The sequence below is a fragment of the Prionailurus bengalensis genome, chromosome B1, assembly GCF_016509475.1.
Source record: "Prionailurus bengalensis isolate Pbe53 chromosome B1, Fcat_Pben_1.1_paternal_pri, whole genome shotgun sequence".
Lineage (NCBI taxonomy): Eukaryota > Metazoa > Chordata > Mammalia > Carnivora > Felidae > Prionailurus > Prionailurus bengalensis.
Genome location: NC_057344.1, coordinates 204,740,196 through 204,764,472, shown reverse-complemented (window position 1 = coordinate 204,764,472; position 24,277 = coordinate 204,740,196). Strand labels below are relative to the sequence as shown.

The window sequence follows — 24,277 nt, the reverse complement described above, 5'->3', positions numbered from 1 at the left end:
CTGCGCAGGAGGAGGGGTGTGGGGCGGGCGGGGAGCCAGGGGAGTGTGCAGCCAGCCACCCGCCCTCTGTGCCCCGGCAGGGCCTGGGCGTGCTTCCGGGCTCACGTGATGAAATCCATAGTTCCTCAGACGTGCCTGCACTTTGCCCAGGTGTGAGCCAGTAGTTTAAGACTTTCACCATTTTTCATTAGTGATTCCAAAGTTGGCTTTTTAGCAGTGGTCCTGGAAATGCCAGATGAGGCTGAGCCCCAGGAGCAGTTCGTACGCAAGCGAGCCCCACGGAGACGGTGCCGAGGCAGGAGTGCTGTACGTTGCTGAGTGGTCTCAGGTCTATTTGGTAGATTCCCGGAGACACCAGTTGCTTTTAAAACCCTACGCCTGGTTCACATGTGACCGATCGTGCACGGCGTGACAGCCAACCAAGTAAGCGCTCCACGAGAAGCGTTCAGCCCGGGACGCCTGCCCACAGCGAGCACGTCCCCACAGGGTTTTCAGTCATGGTTTGTCTGCTTGTAGTTTAACTACATAGGTAAAAACAGAATATTAATTTTGATATGTGATTAGAACATTTTTTTTGTAGGCTTTACCGCCAGCACCTGTTCAGAATCACACAAATAAGCATCAGGTATTCAATGCATCTCTTCAAGACCATATTTATCCAAGCTGTTTTGGGAATACTCCAGAGTGGAATAGTTCTAAATTTATAAGTCTTTGGGGATCAGAAGTGATGAATGATAAGAACTGGAATCCTGGCACTTTCTTGCCAGATACAATTTCTGGTAAGGAACTTGTTAAAACTTTCTTAAAGGTTTAAAATGGCCTGAGCTGGGTGGATCGCCGTCTGTTGCCTCGGTCGCCCAGTAGAAGCCCTAGGCTAGTCGGGCCCCGCCTTTGTCGCTAGTGGGAGGCCCCTCGGCCCCGTCCCGCTGCAGCCGCCCACATCTGCCGCCAGCCAGGGCCCTGCGCACCAGCGGGGTTTCTGCCACCCCAGCGCTGCCCGGCGTCTCGTCTCCAGGCTTCAGTGTTTGGCCTCTGGTTCTCGAGCAGTGATCACAACGAGCCCTCAACCCAGTGCACAGGGGTCTTGCAGCAGCAGCACCACCGTCGACTTGAATGCTGTGACTTACGTTCCTTTTCTCTGTTTCTGTATTGATATCGACCCTACATGGGGCCTGTCCCCTCTCCGCTCCCTCCTCCCAGCGCTCAGCTGCTGAGTCGCAGCTGTTACTCCAGTTGTAGGGAAAGGTGCACCCGAAGAGGGGCTGGCTGCACCCTTAGCTCTGTCTTCACGTGGTCAGAGCCCTTGGTGGCCCCACACCCAGCCCCCGCATGTGCTCAGAAAAGCACGCTAGACTTGACATCTGTGCTTGGAAAGGATTTCTAGCTGTGTGACCTTGGGCAAGTTGCTTAGCCTCTCTGAGCCTCAGTTTCTCTATCTTTAGGATGGGAATGATAGCACCAAGCTCAGAACGTAGCTTTAAGACATTAAGTAAAACCGCTTTGGGAAAGCACCTAGCACAGGAATTGGCACATAGTAGGTGCTCAATACGTTTTTTCCTAGATGAAAACTCGTTGTCTAGCATCACCCCGTGTGACCCCAGCCTCTGTAGCGGCCCCAGTGCTAGGAGTTCTGTTGGCAGACGTCCCGTAGGTGTTGGTTATGTGTTCCTCAGGAGCCTTAATTCTCGCATTCTTCTCTGAAGGGGGTGACATGCTAGGGCCAGCGCTGTCCGAACCCAGACCCGAAGCCCTCCCGCCTCCGCCCAGCGACGAGGTGCCCACCGTGTCGGAGAGCAAGGAGAAAAAAAGTGCCGCCAAACAGAAGTGCTTATACAATTTCCAAGACGCCTTCCTGGAGGCGAACAAAGTCGTGATGGCCACGTCATCCGCCACCTCCTCCGTATCCTGCACAGCCACCACCGTGCAGTCAAGCAACAGCCAGTTCAAAGTGTCATCCAAGAGGCCTCCCTCCCTAGGTAAGGCCCGCCCAGCGCCTCTGTAATTGCCTTTTCCTTGGCATGGCCAGAGGCCCAGGTGTGGTGGTAGCCCTGGAAAGTGCTGGCAAGCAGAGGGCACTTCCCTGCGAGTCTGATTCGCATGTTGCTGCCCCACCAACTTCCTCCGGGGCCTTGCCATGCTGTCTTGCCTTTCTTTTCTGTTCCTGTAGTTGTGAGAGAGGAAGGGGTCACTGCTTTATGAGCATGAGAAGGAATTTGTCCTTTAAAAGCAGAAGCCTGGTGGAGAGGGCGTTGATGGGGCTGCGGGCCGGGCTGCGGCCCAGCCCCCGTGCTGCCTAGATGGCTCCACACTGTGGTGTGAGCACAAGCAGAGGGGAGCTGGAAGCAGAGGTCAGAGGCACGTAGGAGCTGGCTCCCAGGGCCCTCGCTAGCATCAGAAAGAATAATAGGATAGATTATAGCACGTACAGTCAGGAGTCATCCGGGTGTTCAGAGAAGGGAGGAGGGCGAGGCAGCTCTTTGACAGACAGACACTCACCGCTGCTCCATGATAGACATGACAGAGAAGGCCACCGTGCAGCCTTCAGGGTGACTGTCAGTCCAGGTGAGCACCCTCGGTGGTCGTGACAAACAGCGGGTGTTCACCTGGGGAATGCAGTATGCCCACCGTCCAGGAGCAGCAGCCACAGGTGACTGGCAGATCACGAAGGGAATATCAAGTGCCCCTCGCTGGAGGAATCCGGCAGACCACCCCCTGCACACTGGTCAGAGGTGACCTCCCCGTCAGGGCACGGACTGATGCTAGGGGCCTCTTTGTGCGATCATGCAGGAAGGATCCGTCATGCCCGGAGTATGTCTGCTAACTCTGACGTGACACCGTAAGCCCATGCTGGTGGGCAGCTGTCCTCAACTCAGAAAATGCAGTGTTGCAGGAGGAGAAAAGTTGACAAGGGGCTGGGTTGGGGGAAAGCTACAAACGCTGGGTGGGGGGCATGGGGGACGGGATGAGAATGTCACATGGACGGTGTATCTTTGATGTGGTCACCCAGCGAAGTGTCCTGTCCTCCAGGGTTTGTGCTGACGTGTTTAGGGGTGCACGCAGGCTCCACGTGTTAAGCCAAAAAAGTGTGTGGCTCAACACCCACACGTGTGACAACATGTTCAGTGTGGTGAATCCAGGTGAGGGGTATGTGGGTCGTCTTCGTAACTGTGCCTTCACAGTCTCTATAGAGCTTCGAACATCTTCACACGAAAAGGTTGAGAAAAGGTTTAGTGAACAGAAACTAACTTAGTGCAGCGTCCTCGATGACCCTTCTGCGTCTCCACACGCAGGCGAGGTGTTCCACGGCGTCAGCAAGGAGGACCACAGACACGCGGTGCCGGCCGCCCCGAGGAACAGCCCCACGGGCCTGGCGCCGCTCCCCGCCCTCGCCCCTGCCGCCCTCGCCCCTGCCTCCTCGCCTCACCTCGCAAGTCTCGCAGCCCCGTCATTCCCCAGCACTGCGGCCACGTCCCCTGGGTTTGTGGACACGCGCAAGAGCTTCTGTCCTGCTCCCGGAGCCCCCCCGCCCCCCACCACAGACGGCTCCCTCAGCGCCCCCCCCAGCGTCTGCAGGTGAGCCTGGGGCCCGCCCCGGCGATCTGTTCCTGGGCATGTGCGGCTGAACGGCCAGGGAAAGATGGACAGGGGCGTGCCCAGCAGAGGCCGTGGGACGAGGGGAGGACACTGGTTGCATCTGTAGTCCTCAGAGCTGGGGCCACCAGGGATCGGTGTGCAGACCACCATCTAGCCACCAGCTGCTTCACGGGGGAGAGGGGTCGGGGGGACCTGGGTGTTTTTTAAGTTGTTATACATTCAGTGAAGAATGATACAGCAGCTTTAAAAAAATTTTTTGTTTTTTTTTTTGTTTTTTTTTTTTTTTTTTTAATTTTTTTTTTCAACGTTTATTTATTTTTGGGACAGAGAGAGACAGAGCATGAACAGGGGAGGGGCAGAGAGAGAGGGAGACACAGAATCGGAAACAGGCTCCAGGCTCTGAGCCATCAGCCCAGAGCCCGACGCGGGGCTCGAACTCGCGGACCGCGAGATCGTGACCTGGCTGAAGTCGGACGCTTAACCGACTGCGCCACCCAGGCGCCCCCAAAAATTTTTTGTTTTAATGTTTATTTTTGAGAGAAGGGGGCGGGGGGAGGGGGAGCAGAAGGAGAGGGAGACACAGAATCCGAAGCAGGTTCCAGGCTCTGAGATGTCAGCACAGAGCCTGATGCGGGGCTCGAACTCACAGACTGCGAGATCATGACCTGAGCCGAAGTCAGATGCTCAACCGACTGAGCCACCCAGGCGCCCCAAACAACAGTTTTTAAAAAAAAAAAAAAAAAAAGATGATTTGGGGAGTACTTAGGTGGCTCAGTCAATTGAGCGTCCGACTCTTGATCTCAGTTTGGGTCTTGATCTCAGGGTGGTGAGTTCAAGCCCCAAGTTGGGCTCTGCGCTGGGCAGGAAGCCTACTTAAAAAAAAAATAAAAAGATGATTTGTGTTGTGTTTGAATTTGCCTATGTGAAGCCATCCCCACACAACCTCCACTGTCCGCCCCATGAAGCGGTGGCAGGAGGGACAGTGCAGAAAGAGACTGAGTGTGCCCTCCAAGATTATGTGCCTGCCCACACCACCTTTCCTGTGTGGCTCCTGGTGTCCGGGTAGCACCCTGCTCCCCATACAGCTGGCGGCTGGTGACCGCCTATGTGTGGTTTCACAGTGACCCCGACTGCGAGGGGCACCGCTGTGAGAACGGCGTGTATGACCCGCAGCAAGACGACGGGGATGAGAGCGCTGACGAGGACAGCTGCTCCGAGCACAGCTCCAGCACCTCGACCTCCACCAACCAGAAGGAGGGCAAGTACTGTGACTGCTGCTACTGCGAGTTCTTCGGGCACGGCGGGGTAAGTGTCCTCGGGGGCGAGTTCCTGGGGGGCCGGCACATCCTGGGGCAGCGGCGCGGCGCGGCGCGGCCACACTGTGCGTAGAGCCCCAGGCGCAGTGTGAGGAGAACCGAGGGACGGTCCGGAGTCGTGGCTCGCCCTGTAGGTTGTACTCACCCTAAGGAGGTGATGAAGATACCTGCCCAGAGATGTAGCTCTAAGGATTACTGCATTTTTGCATTTGTTTGTGAGTTTTAAAACAGTTGATGAGGGGCGCCTGGGTGGCGCAGTCGGTTAAGCGTCCGACTTCGGCTCAGGTCACGATCTCGCGGTCCGGGAGTTCGAGCCCCGCGTCGGGCTCTGGGCTGATGGCTCGGAGCCTGGAGCCTGTTTCCGATTCTGTGTCTCCCTCTCTCTCTGCCCCTCCCCCGTTCATGCTCTGTCTCTCTCTGTCCCAAAAATAAATAAACGTTGAAAAAAAAAAAATTTTTTTTAAATAAAACAGTTGATGAGCTAGGCGCCTACTGAACAGCTGGCCGTGGAACCGTCGGGTCTGGGCTGTGCACAGCCGTGTGGTGGGGGTGCTTGCTGTGCGCGGTGTGCACGTGGGATTCCTGTTGCCGTGATACAGGGGATGTTGGTGCACATACACACGTACACCTCCTTCCAGAAGGGTCTGTCTGTACAAGCAGACGCCAGCCGTGGTGCCTTGGGGGGGGCTGGGAGGAAAAGCAGCGACTGGTATTTTGCTCTTTTTCCACTTTTGTTCTGTCTGCATTTGCTCAGTGGGCACACGTGTGTTTAGTGTCAGGAAGAGATTTTGGCAGTGGGATTGAGGGCAGTTTTCTTTTTTCCTTTTGATGCTACACAAGAAACTACAAATGGATGAAGAGACTGTATAAACACTATTGACTTGAAAAGATAATCACTGTATCCTGTAAGAAGTACATTAACCCGTACATGTGGGTTCTTTTTCCTTTTTCAGTTTAAAAATACCTGTTCGTGTACATAGTTGGTCCTACGTTACCGCATTTTTCATGAACATGTGAAGGTTGACAGGGTCTGTGCTAGAACTGGTCTTGGGGTAACTGTGGTAGGTTTTCCTTTTTGCCACCATTTGTTTATCTTATTTTTCACAATGAACGCTTATTACCTGACAAATGAGGAAAAGTTTACTTCTAGGGATATGTGCTGGAATTGGCAGTATTCAGAGTCATGAAAACATGAAGCTTAATTGAGTTATGTTCTCATTTAATTGCCTTAGCCTCCGGCTGCACCAACAAGTAGGAATTATGCAGAAATGAGGGAGAAGCTTCGTTTGCGGCTGACCAAGAGGAAAGAGGAACAGCCTAAGAAAGCGGACCAGCTCTCCGAGAGGGAGGGTGTGGTTGACCATCGCAGGGTGGAGGACCTTCTGCGGTTCATAAACAGCTCCGAGCCCAAGCCAGTGAGCAGCACCCGAGCCGCCAAGCGAGCCAGGCACAAGCAGAGAAAGGTGAGCACACCACAAGGTGCTGCCGGCGGCGGCGGGTGGGCCTCAGGGCCCCATGCCCACCATGCTGCCACTAGGGCCCCGGACCGTCTCTGTGTCCGTGGCAGGAGCCGGGCAGAAGCCCTATGTTGTATTTTCAGGACACAGCTTCCCCTTTTTAAAGTCACAGGTTTGTCAGCGGATCTAAAGCAGGCCTTTGGGTCCCTATGCCCAGCGGGGGCGCCGCAGCAGACCCACGACCTCTGTCTGTGAAAGAGCTTTCCTTCCCAGGGAGGTTGAGGAAGGAGCCCCTGGCTGGGAGTCAAAGGGGGTTCGCAGTGGGCTTTGGGAGACTGCGGGGAAAGAAGTTACTTCGACATGCGGCTGGGACAGGGCTCTTGGCACAGCGACATCCTTGGGACCTAGTCCGAGGGCTCCTCCCGTCCCCTCGCTCCTCGTCCCCCAGCTGGCAGAGGACGATCAGGCAGAGCCATCCCGGAAGAGGGCAGGCATGTGGCATCGGAGCCCCGGGTGGAAGAGTGGGATGGAGGGCCGTCGGGGGCAGCCCTGGGCACCTCACTGCAGGGCGTGTGCATGGGCTGTCGCGAAAGCAAGCGTCTGCCGTGACTAGACGGGTTGGGCCAGCGGAGGACACAACGTGCAGAGACTGTCCGCTAGCACTTCCTCTTAGTGCTGCAAGTGAGGGCACAGGCCGCGTCTGCCCTTCTGTGTGCCTCAGCGCCCTGGGGCCAGGCCCATGCCAAGGCCATCCTGGTTCCGGCCTCCTACAGAGGCAGACCGTGGCAGATGGATCCGGGCTGTGCAGAGGGAACCTGGAAGGGCGCAGGCTCTGACAGCAGGAGGGGTGGCGGCTTCGGGAAGAGGCCAGGCACCTGCGAGGTCCCACAGAGACAGAGTAGAAACTTCCCCCACGTGTGTCAAAGTGGGCCACCCAGCAGGAGCCCTGTTGGGCTCCACGGCCCCAGGCGAGGTGGAGTTGAGGGGCTCTGAGGAGAAGCCTGCTCTGCACCCGAGGAGCCCGGGGTCTGCCGAGCCCCACTAGGGCGAGGCAGTGAGACGTATTCCCCACCAGGGCCCACTCATCCCGTGTGCTCTGTACCCAGCACCCCGTCTTCCAGAGCGGCTCGCAGACCTGCTTTGCGTCTGGCTGACGGGCTGGTTGTTGAAGGCACCGTGTACCTGGTTTTGAGTTCCCTATAGATTCTGTCTTGTGGCAGATTTACCCCCCGACCTGCTGTAGGGGGCGCCCTGCTCCTAGACGCTGGGATACCTATCCAAAGTAGCACCCACAGGGGCCACTCCAGGAGCTGCCTGTGGCTGCTTGCCGTGTCCAAGGCGTCTCTGTTAATAGGTGGAACCAGGATTTTAAATAAGTTTTACCTGAATTGTCCAATTAAGTTTTTTTAAAAATCTGTCATCAAATTTTTAACATGATTTTATGTTTAAGTTTTTCACAATTACAAGTAAATTGTCTCTTAAAAATATTGCCTACTGAGATGTTGTGAAAAATCATGTAAACCCGGAAGGACTTCTAAATGCAGATGTGTTTGCCAAAGTTTGTTACTGGAGCCCAGGGATGCAGAGAGCCCCGCCTCTTGCTCTTCACGGCTTCTGTTTGTTGTCAGAGCAGAAGGAAGAGTTTGTGCCGAAGCCCCTGGACTGTGTCTCACCAGTGAAGCACGGTCTTCGCCAGGCATGAATATTAACGTGACGCCACGCTGGAGGGCAGAAATAGCCAACGTCTGTTTGCCGTGTGACGTGGAATATATTAGCATGCCATTGGCTCTGTGACCCTGGTGAAAATATGTTGAGGCCTTTGTTCATCTGCTAGGGTGGGAAAAAGGAGTTGCAGGTTTTTCAGTGCAGCGCGCACTTCTGACATGTGGATCCACCGGCCTCGCCCGCAGAGGCGCACTTGCCCAGCTGTGGTGGCAGGGGCACGGCCGTTAAACCGCCATGTGATCGGTGTGCGCGGCTGGTTCTCACGCTCCAGCGGGAGGCCGGCACCGGGCAGGGGCACCGCAGCTGCCTTGACCTGTTTTATAGAAGTGCCCAGCCACAAGCTCAGAGGCCGTAAGGAATTGTTTGCTAAGTGGCCCCCGCCACCACCACCGCCTCCAAGTAATGAGTGTATATACCTGGGTAGAAAGATTAAATCTCATGATTCCAGAGAGTAAAGTAATTTGGGGTGAGTGTGTTTTAAGCTTTGGGCTTATTGTATATCCCCTTTCGGAGTTTATGTTCTTATTATATAAATTCGTTTTAAAGTTAATTGTTTTGTGTGCGTCTTCATGTTTAGAACACTTGCTGTTGTCTTAAGTTGCCTCTTTCCCCACGGCAGCTGGAAGAGAAGGCGCGCCTGGAAGCAGAGGCCCGGGCCCGGGAGCACCTGCACCTCCGGGAGGAGCAGCGGCGGCAGGAGGAGGAGGAGGAGTTTCAGCGGCTTCAGGAGCTTCAGAAGCTGAGGGCTGTGAAAAAGAAGAAGAAGGAGAGGCCAAGCAAAGACTGTCCCAAGTTGGACATCCTTGCTAGAAACTTCCAGGCAGCAGCAGAGTCTGTACCTAACTCTGAAAACATGCACAATGGCTCACTAGAGCAAATGGAAGAACCAGAGACCTCACCTCACTCCCCTTCCAGACACGGGGACCACTCAGAGCCTGGGCCGGGGCCGGGGGCCGACGGCGACGCCACCGACCCCATGGACGCCAGAGACTCCAAGCTCCTCCTCCCGAAGGAGGTCAGCGGGAAGCAGCAGGAGCCGCTGTCTTTTCTCCTTGACATCATGCATCAGCACAAGGAGGGGAGTGGCAAGCAAAAGCTCAAGCAGACCAGTAAGGCCAGCAGCGAGCCGGCAAGAAGGCCGGCCGAGCCCCCCAAGGCCTCCGAGAGCCAGCCCAGACCCCGGCCCCAGACTGAGTCGAAGGCAAAAGTCCTGGACCTCACTTCCCTGGCAGAGCAGAAAAGAGAGGAGAGGAAAGTCAACAGTAACAACAATAACAAAAAGCAGCTGAACCACGTCAAGGAAGAAAGGTTGAATCTGGCCCCCCAGGAGCCTGCCTCCCCCAGCGAGCACCCTCAGGACAGCAAGCTGGTGCCCGCAGACTCTCCTCAGCCCAAGGGCAAGAGCAAGAAAAACAGGAAGAAGAAAGGAGACAGAGTCAGCAGCTCAATCGGTAAATACGGAACTGGGGGGGGGGGGGGGGCAGGGGGTGGGTTAGTGTGGCTAGTGCCCCCTGTCCAGGGTGCTACCTTGTCCCTCCTGGCTTGTGCTTCTTGTGGCTTTGTCACTGCAGTGAGAGACAGTGGCCATTGTTTGCTTTTGTTAGTTTGAAATAATTATAGATGGACAGAATTCCCCTACACTCTGATTCCCCAAAATCAGTGTGTTACCACATTGGCTTTGTCTGTCTTTTTCCCTCTTCTGTTGTTTTTCTGAAGCAAAGGAGAGAAATTTCAAACATCAAGCCCCTTTACCTTTAAATACTTCACTGTGTATTTCCTCGAAACAAGGATACTCTCTCACAAAACCACAACACAGTTATCAAAATTAAGAAATTAACACTAGTACAATACCGTGACCTAATTATATAGGCCTTAACTCCTGAAGATGGAGCATTGAGAGGGTCCTCAGTGTGGTTTGCATTTCCATTTTTCTCTAATTACGGTGAGGTCATGTTTTTAAGAGCGGTTTGTCTCTTTTTTGTGAATTTTCTATTCTTTATTTTTTTCTCACTTTATAATTAGGTTTTCGGTCTTCTTGTTTCCATGTTTAATAAGAGTTTTTCACGTTAGAGATACTAGCCTTTTAATGTGTTACATACTGCAGATGCGGAAGTGTTCTCTGTCACTTTTATATAGTCAGTTCGTTGATCTCCTGTTGCCTCTGGATTTTAAATAACAGTCAGAAAGCGTCCCTCTAGCACAAAGGTGGAAGAGGGGTGTGCCTGTGTCTTGTAGCATTTGTGTGGTTCCGCCTTTTTCATGTAGTGCCTGGTACATTGGAGTTTGTTCTTGTGTATCCTGTGAGGCTTGGGTCCAGTATATGGTCTTTCTTTAAATGGTTAGCCCGCTGGCCCAGCATCAGGCATTAAAAATTCGTCCTGGGGCGCCTGGTGGCTCAGCCGGTTAAACATCCGACTTTGGCTCAGGTCATGATCTCATGGTTTGTGGGTTCGAGCCCCACGTCGGGCTCTGTGCTGACAGCTCGGAACCTGGAGCCTGCTTCGGATTCTGTGTCTCCCTCTCTCTCTGCCCCTCCCCCTCTCACGCTCTGTCTCTCAAAAATAAACATTAAACATTTTTTTTTTTTTTAGTTAAAAAAAAAAAAATTCATCCTGCCCCAGTGATTCAGGACATCTCCTTTGCGCCACACTAAATTTCTACTCTGGAATTTCTGTTCTTTTCCGCTTTGCTTTGTTATGTGCTGTTGCCGCACTGAGTTAGTTATTTGGGGAGCCCTGTGTGTTTCAGTGAGGCCTCTCCTCATAGGTGTTTTCCAGCATTGTCCTGGCTATTTATTCCTCTCTGTGCTTCCGTGTGGACTTCAGTGTCCACGTGCTGGGGCCATAAAAAAAGCTTTGTTGGTATCTTTATTGGAGTTGCATTAAATTTATTCATTAGTTTAGGGGAGAATTGATGCCTCTCTGAATTGATTGCCCTTTCCAGATGTAGGAGTGTTTCTCCACTCGTTGAAGTCCACTTTTGTGGCTTTTAGGAATGTTCTGAAATTTCTCTCGTAGATTGTCCACATTTCTTATTGAGTTTTTTGCTCACTACGTATTCGATCTTCCTCGTTTGCAATGTCATTGTGGGACTCCTCACCGTTATGTCTTCTCGCTCTGCGCTTTATGTGCATTAGCCACTAGTCACTCGTCACCACTGAGCACGGGGAATGTGGCTGCTCCAAGTGGAGGGTGTTGTAGTGCAAACATACAGTGGATCTTGAAAGCCTTGTATGAAAAGAATGAATATAAATACAAAATACAACAATGTAATTTTTGTACTGATTACAGGTGGAAATGATCGTCTTTTGGGTATATTTTAATTGAACGAAATGTATGTTACTAAAATTAATTTTACCTATTTTTAATTTTGTTATTGTGGCTACCAGAAAATCTTAAATTATATTTGTGGCTCACATCATATTTCTGTTGGATAGTGCTGCTCTGAGTGGTTGTTTGTGTACACAAAAGCTATTGATTTTTGTATATTAACTTTATGTCTTCTGTCTTACTGAATCATTTTATTGTTTGAGTGTTATTGTTGATTCTCTAGGGTTCTCCAACTGTTCTATCGTATATATACAAATAGAGAAAGCTTTATTCCAACTTTCCCAAGTCTTACCCTCCCAGGGTTTGATTGTATCATTCTCAATCTTAACAGAAATGTCTGGTGTTTCCACATTAAGTCAGATTCTGGCTTTAGGGTAAGGTTTATATATCTTATCATTTTGAGAAAATATGCAATGAGTCCTACTTTTATGGAGTGGTTTTTTTTTAATCAGGAATGGGTGTTGAATTTGGTGAAAGATTTTCTGGAATCTGTGGACACAAATATGATTTTTCTTCTTATACCTATTATGTTATTAGGTTTCCTAATGTTGAAGCAGGCTTGGATTCCTGGAATGAAGCCCATTTGCTTGTAGTGTATTGTATTCTTTAGTTTTGGGTTCTGTTTGCTATGATTTTAGTTAGCATTTTCATACCAATATTGATAAGAGATACAGGTCTGTAACTTTTTTTTTTTTCCTGCTTCCTGTATTAGCTTTGGCTACTAGTATCATATTTCATAAAGAAATGTAAAAAATTAGGGTTTCTTGTTTGTTTTTCATTTTCAGTGTTCTAGAACAATTCACCCTGCATTGAGACTATCAAAGCTTTCAAGTTCTGAGAGAAAAACTCCTATGCAGCCCTTTGGGCCTGGTGCTTTTTTATGGGCTAGGTCCTTGATAATTTTGTCTCTTTTCTGAGAAAGATAGAAATGGAAATTAGTTTATTTTACATTGCTGTTTCTAATGAGGTTAATTTTAGTAAACTATATTCACATAGTAAATTATTTTTTCAGCTAGGTTTTCCAACTTATTTACGTAGATGTGTGCAAAGTACCTTATTTTTAAAAATTTATTTTCGGGGCGCCTGGGTGGCGCAGTCGGTTAAGCGTCCGACTTCAGCCAGGTCACGATCTCGCGGTCCGTGGGTTCGAGCCCCGCGTCGGGCTCTGGGCTGATGGCTCAGAGCCTGGAGCCTGTTTCCGATTCTGTGTCTCCCTCTCTCTCTGCCCCTCCCCCGTTCATGCTCTGTCTGTCTCTCAAAAATAAATAAAAAACGTTGAAAAAAAAAATTTTTTTTTTTAAATTTATTTTCAATGGCTCTTTTCCTCATCATTATTTATGTTTTCTCCCCATTCTGTTTCATTCATTAGTTAATAGTTTGTCTATTTTGGGGACGCCTGGCTGGCTCAGTTGGTAGAGCATGTGACTCTTGATCTCACTCAGGGTGGTTGAGTTCAAGTCCCATATTGGGTGTGGAGCCTATTTAAAAAAAAATAGTTTGTCTGTTTTGTTACCTTTTTTTTTTTTTAACCAGCCTCTTGATTTATTAAATAGGTTTACTGTTGTTCTAATACCTCATGAATTTCTGCTTTTTATCTTTATTTTCTTCCTGTGCTTTCCTTTATTTTCTTGATTATTTCCCAACTTTTTGATTTGGGAATTGAGTTCATTTGTTTTCATTCCACCATTTTTCTTGATCAAAGTATTAAGTGCTTCAGATTTTTCTCTGATCATTCCTTTAAATATGTTTCATAGTCTGATAATGTTTCCATTTTGGTTTTTTGTTTGTTTTTAAGAAATTCAGTAATTTCTTTGTTTTTATTCCTCATTCACTAGTAGTGTAATAGGTGACTTTTAGGTTTCTGGGTGGGAGAATTGTTTTTGTATGTTTAATAATTTCTAGGTTTCCTGCATTGTGATCAGAGTTTGTTGTTTGTAATATTTTTGTTTTGTGGAATTTACAGGTATTTTTTTGTGACTGTTCCATATATACTTCAGATAAAAGTGTATTTTTTCTGTTATCATGGGGAAAATTGAATATGTATCTCCCATCATGTATCGATGAGTTATAGTAAGGGTTAGGTCTTCTGTATCCCATAGTTGTTTTTTGTGCTCTTGACCTGTCTTTTCTTATTTATTATTAATGAGTTTCTATGTTGTATTTCTTGTAGTTTTGCCTTATAAAGGTGGTGTTTGTGTTATTTAGTGCACTATAAATAACTACATATGTTATATAACCGTATATATAATTATATGATTATAATAGCTAACTACAATATCTTCTTAGTGAATTGTGGATTTTAGTACTGAAAAATATCCTTCTGTTGTGTTTTTGTGCTTTTGGCTTGGATTCTACTTTAGTTAAGCTTTTTTTGTCTCCATTCGCCTGGCGGGGCCCCTCTGTGCTAACCCCTTTCTGAGTCACTTAGTGTTAGCTCATTCTCTGATTTTAGGTAGCACAAATCTGAGTCTTGCTTTGTGAGCCAAATGGAAACTCTTACCTACAGGTGAGTTTAAGCCCATTCCCATGTATTATTACTGTGTGCTTTGTGTCGGCTCTGATTACAGTTTACAATTACTCTGTGTATTTTATGCTTACTGTTTCTTTTTCTATGTGATGTGTTTCCTTAGCTTTTATTTGTAAAAAATCATTCGTTTTCACGACACTTGGCAGTCTTGTCTGAGTGCATTCCTCCACACTTGCACGTCTAGTGCCCCGTCCTTGCTCTCCTTCCACTGCTGGCTCCACGGGAAGCGCTCTGACACCCACTTATTGCTGGGGCAACAGTCTGTGAGCCGATCCCATCCTTTCCATTTCGCAGTCCCTTCTCTTCCCGGTTTCAGCCGCGTTACTTCCGCCGTGTCAGACACACAGGACTCATAGGTCCCCAGCTGATTACATTCCGTGCTTGTGCTGGTCCTCCTGTGAGGTTTTCCCAGCCCTCTTCTGGTTGGGTGGAGCTTGCTCCTGGGCGCGTGTCCCCAAGCAAGGGTCAGGGGCACAGAATTCTCTGAGCTTTGGCAAAGCAGAACATTTCCTGCACTCTTAATGATGAACAGACAGCCTGGCTGGATATGAAATACTTGGGTCATACTTTCCACTCTGATTAATATAGCTTTGTTGTGAAAAACGTCTTTGTGGTACTGAAGCTGGTCATGGTTCTCTTTTTTCCCTTATACCAAGATGTGCAATACTGATTATTAGTTCTAATCAGAAGAAAAGAATATAAGAAATTTGCTTTATTGGGATACCTGGGTGGCACAGTTGGTTAACCATTCAGCTCTTGATTTCGACTCAGGTCACCATCTCATGGTTTGGGATATCAAGCCCGTCATCGGGCTCTGCGCTATTAACCGGAGCTTGGGAGTCTCTCTCTCTCTCTCCTCTCTCTCTGCCCCTCCCCCTGCTTGCGAGAGCGCTGCACTCAAATGAAATAAACATTTTTCTCAAATGAAATAAACATTTTTTTTAAAGGAAAAAAAGAAATTGCTTTATTAAGACAGCTTTCCTAGCAGATGTACCTGCTCTGTCTGCTTTTGTGGTTGTTCCTCTTCTAGAACTGTTAATGGAATGACTATTGATTAGAGATTGTTCCTACCTTAGGCTTCACTTTCATTGTATCTGTAAACACCCCTGAGGCTCCTGGGTGGCCCAGTTGATTGAGCTTCCTACTCTTGATCTCAGCTCAGGTCTTGACCTCCGGGGTCCTGAGTTCAAGCCCCTATTGGGCTCTGCACTGGGCATGAAGCCTACTTTAACAAAACAAACAAACTAACAAACAAAAAAACCCTCCTGCCCCATCTTGCTCTTCCTCATACGTCGGTGTTGCCTTGAACAGGGTGTCAGCGAGTTGAGTCGGCAGCCAGACGAGCGAGGTCTTCTCGATATCCAGACAGAGCCCTGGTCAGAGTAGTCTTTGTGGCTGGGGAGGGATGGACTGGGCCGTGGAAGCCAGGCAGCTGTGACTGGGCGTGTTGTCAGGATGACTGTGCCGGCTAGTGAAGGCCGGCACTGAAGCAGTGGCAGTGGATGGAGATGGGGGAGTCCCTGACTTTTCACAGAGTGCTTGCCCAGCACCTAGAGAGTGTGACGAATGGGCAAGGGGGGATGGGAGGCTCACTGTCAGGAAAGGAGCAGGCTTGCAGCAGAGTATGGGGACCCACTGTTGCCTGTATTGGGGGTCAGACGCCCGAAGGCGTGTGTTTGCAGGAGGTAGCTTTATAAGCGTGGAACTCAGGAAAGCCGTCTGGGGCAGGGGTGGAGGTTTGGTGGTGTCGGTATCCAGGTGGAAGGAGGGATTGGGGGAGTTGCGGAGGAGGAAGGCTGAGAGTAGGAGGGCCTGGGTCCGGCAGGGGCAGGGGGCTGTCTGTGCAGGAGGGGCTGTGGTCACGCAGGTCCCGACAGGGAAGCTCTTCCCTGCCCTTTCTGTGAGCTCACGGATGTGAGGGCGCTCTGCCTGGTGGCAGAGGTCGTCAGTGGTGCTAGCTGTGTCTGTTTGTTAAAGATTATAAAAAATTGCCCCATGCCAAAGTCTGCAGGGAAGCGGACACTCTGCACCCTTCTCTGATGGGGCTGGCTGTTGTGCCTGCACTGATGGTCCCGCGCGAGGCCCAGACAGGGCCCAGGAAGTGCCCGGCATCCCACAGGTACCAGATGGGGTGGGCAGAGCAGAAGCGAGAAGTTGAAACCCTCAAACTGGCTGAGATTCCAGGAGATGGAATAGTCCCAAATCATTAGCCTCCCTGCTATCCTGTTTTCAAATTGGGTGATTTAACTGTAAAGTGAAAAAGCAGCCTTGCTTTTTTATTGGAACAGCCTGAAAAGTTTTTGATGATGTTTCTGGGATGTTGCATATGTAAACCAAGTGTCTGGGAGAGCCATCTTCCTGTAGAGGTTGATGTCTGGGACCGGGGTACAATTGTGCCCTCTTACTGTGAGGGACAGCGTTTTCCTCCCCTTCATGCTGCCCTCTGGGCAGCTTCTCTATTCACTAGTGCACTCCTGCCCCCAGTAGGGACTTAGGGCAGCCTCTGGGCTCACAAGCACTTGGGTTTCCAAGAGTCTTCCGAAGGGCTCTCCCATCATGGAGATGTGTCAATTAAAGACCGGTCCCTTGGGGATTGGGTGTCAGCAAATGGGCCTCTTCTGGAGGGACCTGAAGTGACAGCTGCTTTGCTCAGCAACCACATGAGTTCCCCGATGTCCAGGTTGGACCTGGATGTCCACAAGCACGTGGGACTCAGCTGCCCTCTTTTAGCTGTTTGTAAAATCTCATCTTGGAGAACATTTTCAGTTTGCGAAGCTGTTAAAATTAAGTAGAGTAAAGCCACATGGTTTCTTCTCTTGTAATCTGACTTGCCTTGTTTCTTTCGTTTAACAGATGATGTCTTTCTGCCTAAAGATATCGACCTAGACAGCGTGGACATGGACGAGACCGAGAGGGAAGTGGAGTATTTCAAAAGGTAAATGTTGGGGCTTGGGTCTGAAGTAATGTGGGTTCACGGCTGCCATACACGACCCTCCCGTGGCGTTGCCAGTTGTGTGGGGCACAAGTTCTGTCATCTGGCCAAGGAGCCTGGCTCCTCAGTAGCATGGCAGCCCTGTGACGGCCTGCCACACATGTCCCTCCATAGCCCCAGCACACACACTGGCCTCCTCACTCCCGCTTGCACCCAGGCGCTTCTCCCCTCCCTTCTGTGTGAAGACTGGTTTAGGACAGTGTTTCTCGACGTGCTTTGGACCAGCTGCACCAGTGGGGCACACAGGCCTCTCCCCACACCTGCAGGGTCAGGCGCTGGGGAGGGACCTGACGTCTGTATGATCACAAGCATCCCTGGTGACCCTCATGTGTGCTGACACTGAAACATTCTGTATGGCATGCTTTTAAGGAGAAAAGTAACATTTTAGATATTTTCTGTTTTCCTGACGAGCATCAGACTTTATTAGTACTGTGTTCGATAGTATTTTATCTTCTTTGTGAATTTTGGCAAGCAAATTTTATTTTAAAGCTCCTTGTTCCTTCTTTGTTAGTACTTTAACTTGTTTCAGGTAGCCACACACACACACACACACACACACACACACACACACACACACACACAAAAGGAGCAGTGTGTTTGCTCTGAATTCTAATTGTTCAGGATAGGATAGGACAGAAAAGAAGTCTAAATATTTCTGGAAATTATATTTATTATGTAATTTATGTGTGTGTATGTATCTCAGCAGACGGAATAAAGCATCTGCTCAAGTTGGACATGTGTTCATTACAAAAACTCTTAAGTAGGCCTACACAGGCACATCCTTAACATAATAAAAGGTATCCATAAAGTACAACAAATGCCATACTTACAGTGAAACATTAAAAACTGCCCCTTGAGATTAAAAAAGAAAAAAGAAGAGAAGGATGCCCATCATCACAACTTCTGTTTGCGAAGACATAAGAAGAAAAAAAAGGATAAGAATCAGAAGGAAGAAATGGGATTGTCATTCTCAAGTGGTACAGATGTGTTTGTACAAAGTCCCGAATGACCTATAGGTAAATCACTTGCATTAGTAAGAGAGTTTGCCCTGAAGCTAAATTCTGGGGAGCAAGGGATGGAATAGGGACTTTTCTTGGATAAAAGCAGAACTTTGGAGGGAAATTTTCCCAAGGTAGGTCTGTAGGCCTCATATATTTTTGAAATCATGCATGTGCTTATAAACAGAGATTATCAAACACCCAAGACCTGGGGAAAACAAACATCTAGAAATGAAAAATATAATTATTAAAATCAAGATCTTAATAGATACACAATAAACAGCTTAGACACTGCTGAAGAGGGAATTCGTGAATTTGAAGAAATATCTCAGACATACCCCCCGAATGCACCACAATTCAAGGAAAATAGAAAATATAAAAGAGGTTAAGAGACATGGAGGAGAGAGACTGAGTCTAACATATACATTTAACTGGACCCCTCCCCCCCCCCCCTTTGGAGAAGATGGGGACTATAGAAAAGCAGTATGTAAAGAGAAATGGTGCCTGGGGACTCTGAAGAGCTAATGAGAAATCCAAATCTACAAATTCAACAGTACAACATATACCATTAGGATAAACAAATAAAAATCCTTTCCTCAACATAGCAAATGTAAAACCCAAAGACCATGGAGTGATATTTTCAGTGCTGGGAGAAAATTGTCAGTCTATAACTATGTTTCCCACAAACCTATTCTTTAACATAAAAGAAAAACTACAGGAACTTGCTACAAAAACATCTGTATAAAAAAAACATCTGGGGCGCCTGGTTGGCTCAGTCGGTTGAGCGTCCGGCTTCGGCTCAGGTCATGATCTCACAATTTCTGGATTCGAGCCCTGCGTCGAGCTCTGTGCTGACAGCTTAGAGCCTGGAGCCTGCAGCCTGCTTCGAATTCTGTTCCTCCCTCTCTCTCTGCTCCTCCCCCGCTCATGCTGTCTCTCTCTCTCTCTCTCTCTCTCTCTCTCTCTCTCCTTCAAAAATAAATAAAAACATTAAAAAAAAATTTAGATTACACTTCAAGAAAAAAGATTGATCTTAAAAAGTCTGATTTACAGAAAGGAGAGAGAAACAGCCTGATAAATGTCGGTAAATAAAATGCTTTCTTTGTAACAAGATAGTACTAATAGCCAGTTGACATTATGTCTGAAAGAACCACCGTATTGAACAGTAGCTTGTGAGTTCGTGTAAAGTAGAGCTGAGTATCTTCAGGTTCTTTTATCATTCACGTATTTAGCAGTTAAGTATTTCAGGTTTTTTTTTAATGTTTATTTATTTGTGAGAGAGAGACAGAGTGTGAGTGGGGGAGGGGCAGAGAGAGAGGGAGACACAGAATCCGAAGCAGGCTCCAGGCTCTGAGCTGTCGGCACAGAACCCAAGGCGGGGCTCGAACTCAGGAACCGTGAGATCGTGACCTGAGCCAAAGTCGGACGCTTACCAACTGAGCCCCCCAGGTGCCCCAACAGCTAAGGATTTAATATTGAGACTCTGAGGTGAAGGTGATACAGTTTCACAAGCAGTCCTTAAAAGAATAGAAATAGGCTGTATAAATTGCTAATCTATAGAAGGAAAAAAAAAAATCAAAACTCAGAAAAAACAAATGTAAAGAAGGTACAGTAAACAAATTTTAAAAACACGAGAGACACAAGTTCAGTTTTACCAGCAACCATTATAGATAAAAAGTTTGTCAGATTGTGTTAATAATTTTAAATACACATATACATACTTACACACATGCACGCACACACACATACACGTACCATTTACGAGAACATACTGAACATACCTAAAACGATGAATAGAAAGGTGGAAATAAAGAGGGAAAAGGAAGCTACTGTATAGTTATGTTATTTATTTATTTATTTATTTTATTTTTAAATTTAATGTTTATTCAGTTTCGAGAGATAGCAAGCAGGGGTTGGGCAGAGAGAGAGAGGGAGACACAGAATCTAAAGCAGGCTCCAGGCTCTGAGCTGTCAGGACAGGGCCCGACGTGGGGCTCAAACCCACGAGCTATGAGATCATGACCTGAGCTGAAGTCAGACGCCTAACTGACTGAACCACCCAGGCGCCCCTGTATAGTTATGTTATTATCAGACAGAATGTTTTAATATAAGGGACAGATGAAGGTTGCTATACAGTAATAAAAGGTTCAGTGTGTGAGGAAGACATAGAAATTTTAAACTAAGTACTTAATGAAATAGCTTCAAAACACGAAAAGGAAAATTGTTTTGGGCTGCACGGAGAATCAAATCCACTCTTCTCGTAGGATATCTCAGACTCTTTCTCTGTGTGGCTGCTCGCTTGAGCAGTGCAAGCACCCACAAGGATGTGGGGGATCAGCAGAGCTTGGCCAGCAAGCTGAGTCTAATGAGTACAGATGAAACTGTGTCCAGGAACCGGGCTCTGTGTTCTTACGCACACAGGGAACGTTCACAGAAGCAGAACACTTGCGGGGCCACGGAAAGCAGGGCTCAGAGGTTTCAGAGAATGAATATGCATAATTTGTGTTCCTACATGTTTAAGTAGGAAATGTGCAACAAGTAAAATTTTAAGTCCCTTAATATTTGGAAATCTGAAAGTATATACATGTAAATAACTCATGGGTTAATAAATAAGAAACCACAGTAAGACATTTTAAATACACGGAGCTAAAAGATAGGGAAAACGCATATGAAAACCTGAAGGATGTGGAAAAAGTTTGCTCTTTCAGTGAAGCCTTGAGTGCTGCCAAGTGAGTTTTTAAAACTGAAAATAATGACTTGGGATTTCATTTGAGAAATTAGGGAAAGAACAACCAAATCCAAAGAAAGCAAAAGGAGATAATACATAAAAGAAAAATAATGAAATAAAAAACAAATACAGAGAAGATCAACAAAGCCAAAATTTGACTCTACAAATATTAACTACATAAATAAACCTTTGAGAGACTGGTCAAGAAAAATCAGAAAAACAAAAAAAGACACAAAAGAATATAGTAATCAGATGGAAAGGAACCAGGATGTCAGTGATTATCAAAGTTGGACCATGGCTGTGTCCATTTCACTGCATTCGATTTTGTGTGGGTCTAAATCTTCCATAATAAAGAGGGTTTCTTTAATTTCATGAACATGTAAATGGAAAGGATGGCATAATTAATAACTACAGGTGCTGCAGTAATTAAGATACAAGAGGACACTGGGAACAACTGCATGATTAATTTTAAAACTTAGGTACGAAATCAACCCAATAAATAGCTTGAATGATCCAGTAACCATCAAAGAAATCAAAGCAGTTATAAGTCTTCCCAGTGAGAAAACTATATTCTGACGGTTTTGCAGAGAATTCTCCCAAAACCTCAAACAGATTATCCAAGCTTATACTGATTCTACCAGAGAATGGAAACAACACAGGACTCCCCACCTCATTTTATGAGAGAAGGAAGAATTTTATACCAAAATCTGCTAAAAAGCAATACAGAAAACATGAAAAATTACAGCTCTCTTTCAGTCATGAATATTAGATGTAAAATCATCAAGAAAAAGTTCACATCAAGAAAAAGTTCAAATCCAACAGTATTTTAGGAAGCAGTATACGACCAAACAGATGTACCCCAGGGATGAATTCAAGGAGTATTTAATATTAGGAAATCCACAAATGCGATTTGCTAAACTGATACATTAACGAAGAACCATATGATCATTCCATAGGTTCAGAAAAAACACTTGATAAAATCTTAGCACTCTGTTAATTAAAGAGAAGAAGAAGAGGAGGAGGAGGAGGAGGAGGAAGAAGAAAAATGGTAAACTAGCAATAGAAGGAAATATCCTTAACCTGAAAAGATTTACCAAAAGAAGAGAGAGAAAAGAAATTCACATGGAACGTTTTCTGAAATGGGAAACATGGAAGCACGTGCAAAACAGAGGTGCTCTGTTTCCACTTCTGTTCAACCTTAAATTATAATTCCTAGACAGCAGAATAAGAGAAGAAAAGAAATTAAAGGCTTAAGGAGTGGAAAGGAGGAAATAAAATTCCATTTTACAGATGATCTAAGGGTCTACAAAGGGGATTACAGAAGAATTTAGTAAGGATCAGTGTACAGAAGTTACATTTCTCTACAGCATCCATAATTCGAAGATGTAATTTAAATAAAGACAGCATCTATAATAGCACCAGAATCTGTGCAATGTCCATGAATAAACCTAACAAAAGTTGCACAGGACTTATGCATAGAAGACTTTGAAACGTGACTGAAGAACACTGAAGACCCAGATCCTATATTCATTGACAGGAAAAGTCAGTATCATAAAGCTGTCGTGTTTCCCAACATTTATCTGTAGATTTTAAAACCCAAGAAGAATTTTAGAAAATTTAGCTTTTTTAAAACATGTTAGGATGGATATATTGTGCTTGCAGTCACACAATGAAATGCTATACAGCAGCGAAAAGGAGTGAACTAGAGCAGTCTGCAACATGGATCTTACAAACTGAATAGTCAACAAAAGGCAGAACACGTGAATGTATATAATACCCTGTTTATATAAAGTTCAATTTAGACACAACTGAAGTACATCTTTTTAATATACCCACCAATCAGTCCAGCAGCTCCACTCCTGGCTGTCTGCCCAAGAGAAACAAGAGTGTATCCACACAAAGACCTACACATGAATGTTTCTAGAAGTTTTATTTGTAATAGCCAGAAACGGGGGACAACCCAGATATCCACAGCAGATGAACAGATAAACCATGCTCTGTCCATCTGGTGGACGCCACTCAGCAATGAGAAGCATCCTCCTGATGAAACACCATAGATGGATGTGAGAAGCAGTGTACTTAGTGCACAGGAGTGCATCCTGTGAAGTTCCATCTACATGAGATTCCAGAAAATAAGGTTCATCTGTAGTGACAGACAACAGATCACCGTTCGCCTAGGGCCAGGGAGCCAAGGAAATGACAGACAACAAAGGGACACAGGAAAATTGGGGATTTCCTGGAGATGTTCTGTCTGAATTGAGGGGAGAGTATATTGTTCGGGAATACTACACATAGATGTTAAGACTATAAAGAAAAGCAAGGAAATTATTGACATAAAAAGCCAGAATAGTGATTACTTGGAGCAGGGCGGGGCTCAGCTGTGGCTGAAGCAGGTGCTGGGTGGGGTTGCCTGGGTACTGGCAGCGTCCCAGGGCTTGATTCTCGTGACCCACAGTGCCTTATAATTTTTCTTTATAGTGCACGTCTGTTTCATTTATTCTTCCTTATGTGTATTACATTTATAAGAAACAAAAACAAAACAAAACAAAAAAACCTTATAAAGGATTGATAATGATGCTCATTTTCTTGCCCATTTTAAAGACTTAGAAAGTCATGATTATTAAAACATCATGATATTCGTGTAGAATATCTTGGAGCCCAGAAATAGGCTATACAAACACAGAGCTTTGGTTTATAACAAATGAAGGTGTGTTCATAAATGGGGCTGCGACATTTAAATTTGAATACTTAGCTCACACCATACTCAAAGGTCAGCTTTAGATGAGTTGAGATTCTAAATGTCAAAAGCAAGCCTTTTAATTGGGAATATAGGTGAATATATTTTTGACCTCAGAGTAGGGAAAGATTCCTTAGAAACAACAACCATAGGGGCGCCTGGGTGGCACTCAGTCAGGTGAGTGTCCGACTTCGGCTCAGGTCATGATCTCGCGGCCTGTGAGTTCGAGCCCCGTGTCGGGCTCTGTGCTGACAACTTGGAGCCTGGAGCCTGCTTCAGATTCTGTGTCTCCCTCTCTCTCTGCCCCGTCCCTGCTCATGCTCTGTCTCTGTCTCTCAAAAATAAATGCTAAAAAAAAAAAAAAAAAAAAAAAAAAAAAAAATCTCAAAAAAAAAAAAGAACCATAAAAGATTGATAAATTAAACAACATTAAAATCAACAGGTTTTTTTTTTTTTTAATTTTTTTTTTCAACGTTTATTTATTTTTGGGACAGAGAGAGACAGAGCATGAACGGGGGAGGGGCAGAGAGAGAGGGAGACACAGAATCAGAAACAGGCTCCAGGCTCTGAGCCATCAGCCCAGAGCCTGACGCGGGGCTCGAACTCCCGGACCGCGAGATCGTGACCTGGCTGAAGTCGGACGCTTAACCGACTGCGCCACCCAGGCGCCCCTCAACAGGTTTTTTTAAGAAAGTGAAGAAATAGTATTTGTAGCACATCACAAAGGATTAGTATCAAATATAAAAAAGAAACATTATAAAACAGAAAAAGACAAACATGTTGACAAAGGGGCAAACAAAATGATCGGCGGTACAGAAAAGTGACCAGTAAACCGGCGAGGTCTTTAGCCTGAGCGGGAGCTGGGCGCAGAGGA

The 24,277-nt window shown here is 46.9% G+C and overlaps 1 protein-coding gene across 7 annotated transcripts in view; it reads left to right on the top strand.

The window, feature by feature from the left end:
• The window catches only part of FAM193A (family with sequence similarity 193 member A), a 167,394-nt gene that overhangs the window by 138,241 nt on the left and 4,876 nt on the right, over positions 1-24,277 (top strand). For all 7 annotated transcript variants that reach the window (XR_006296232.1, XM_043573151.1, XM_043573147.1 and 4 more), the window contains 7 exons: positions 581-779; positions 1,704-1,976; positions 3,291-3,573; positions 4,716-4,899; positions 6,143-6,373; positions 8,712-9,543; positions 16,802-16,883. Coding sequence is in view for 6 of the 7 variants with exons in the window: in XM_043573151.1 (XP_043429086.1) it covers positions 581-779; positions 1,704-1,976; positions 3,291-3,573; positions 4,716-4,899; positions 6,143-6,373; positions 8,712-9,543; positions 16,802-16,883 (2,084 nt within the window). In the remaining variant the exon portion in view is untranslated. The remainder of the gene's footprint in view (positions 1-580; positions 780-1,703; positions 1,977-3,290; positions 3,574-4,715; positions 4,900-6,142; positions 6,374-8,711; positions 9,544-16,801; positions 16,884-24,277) is intronic.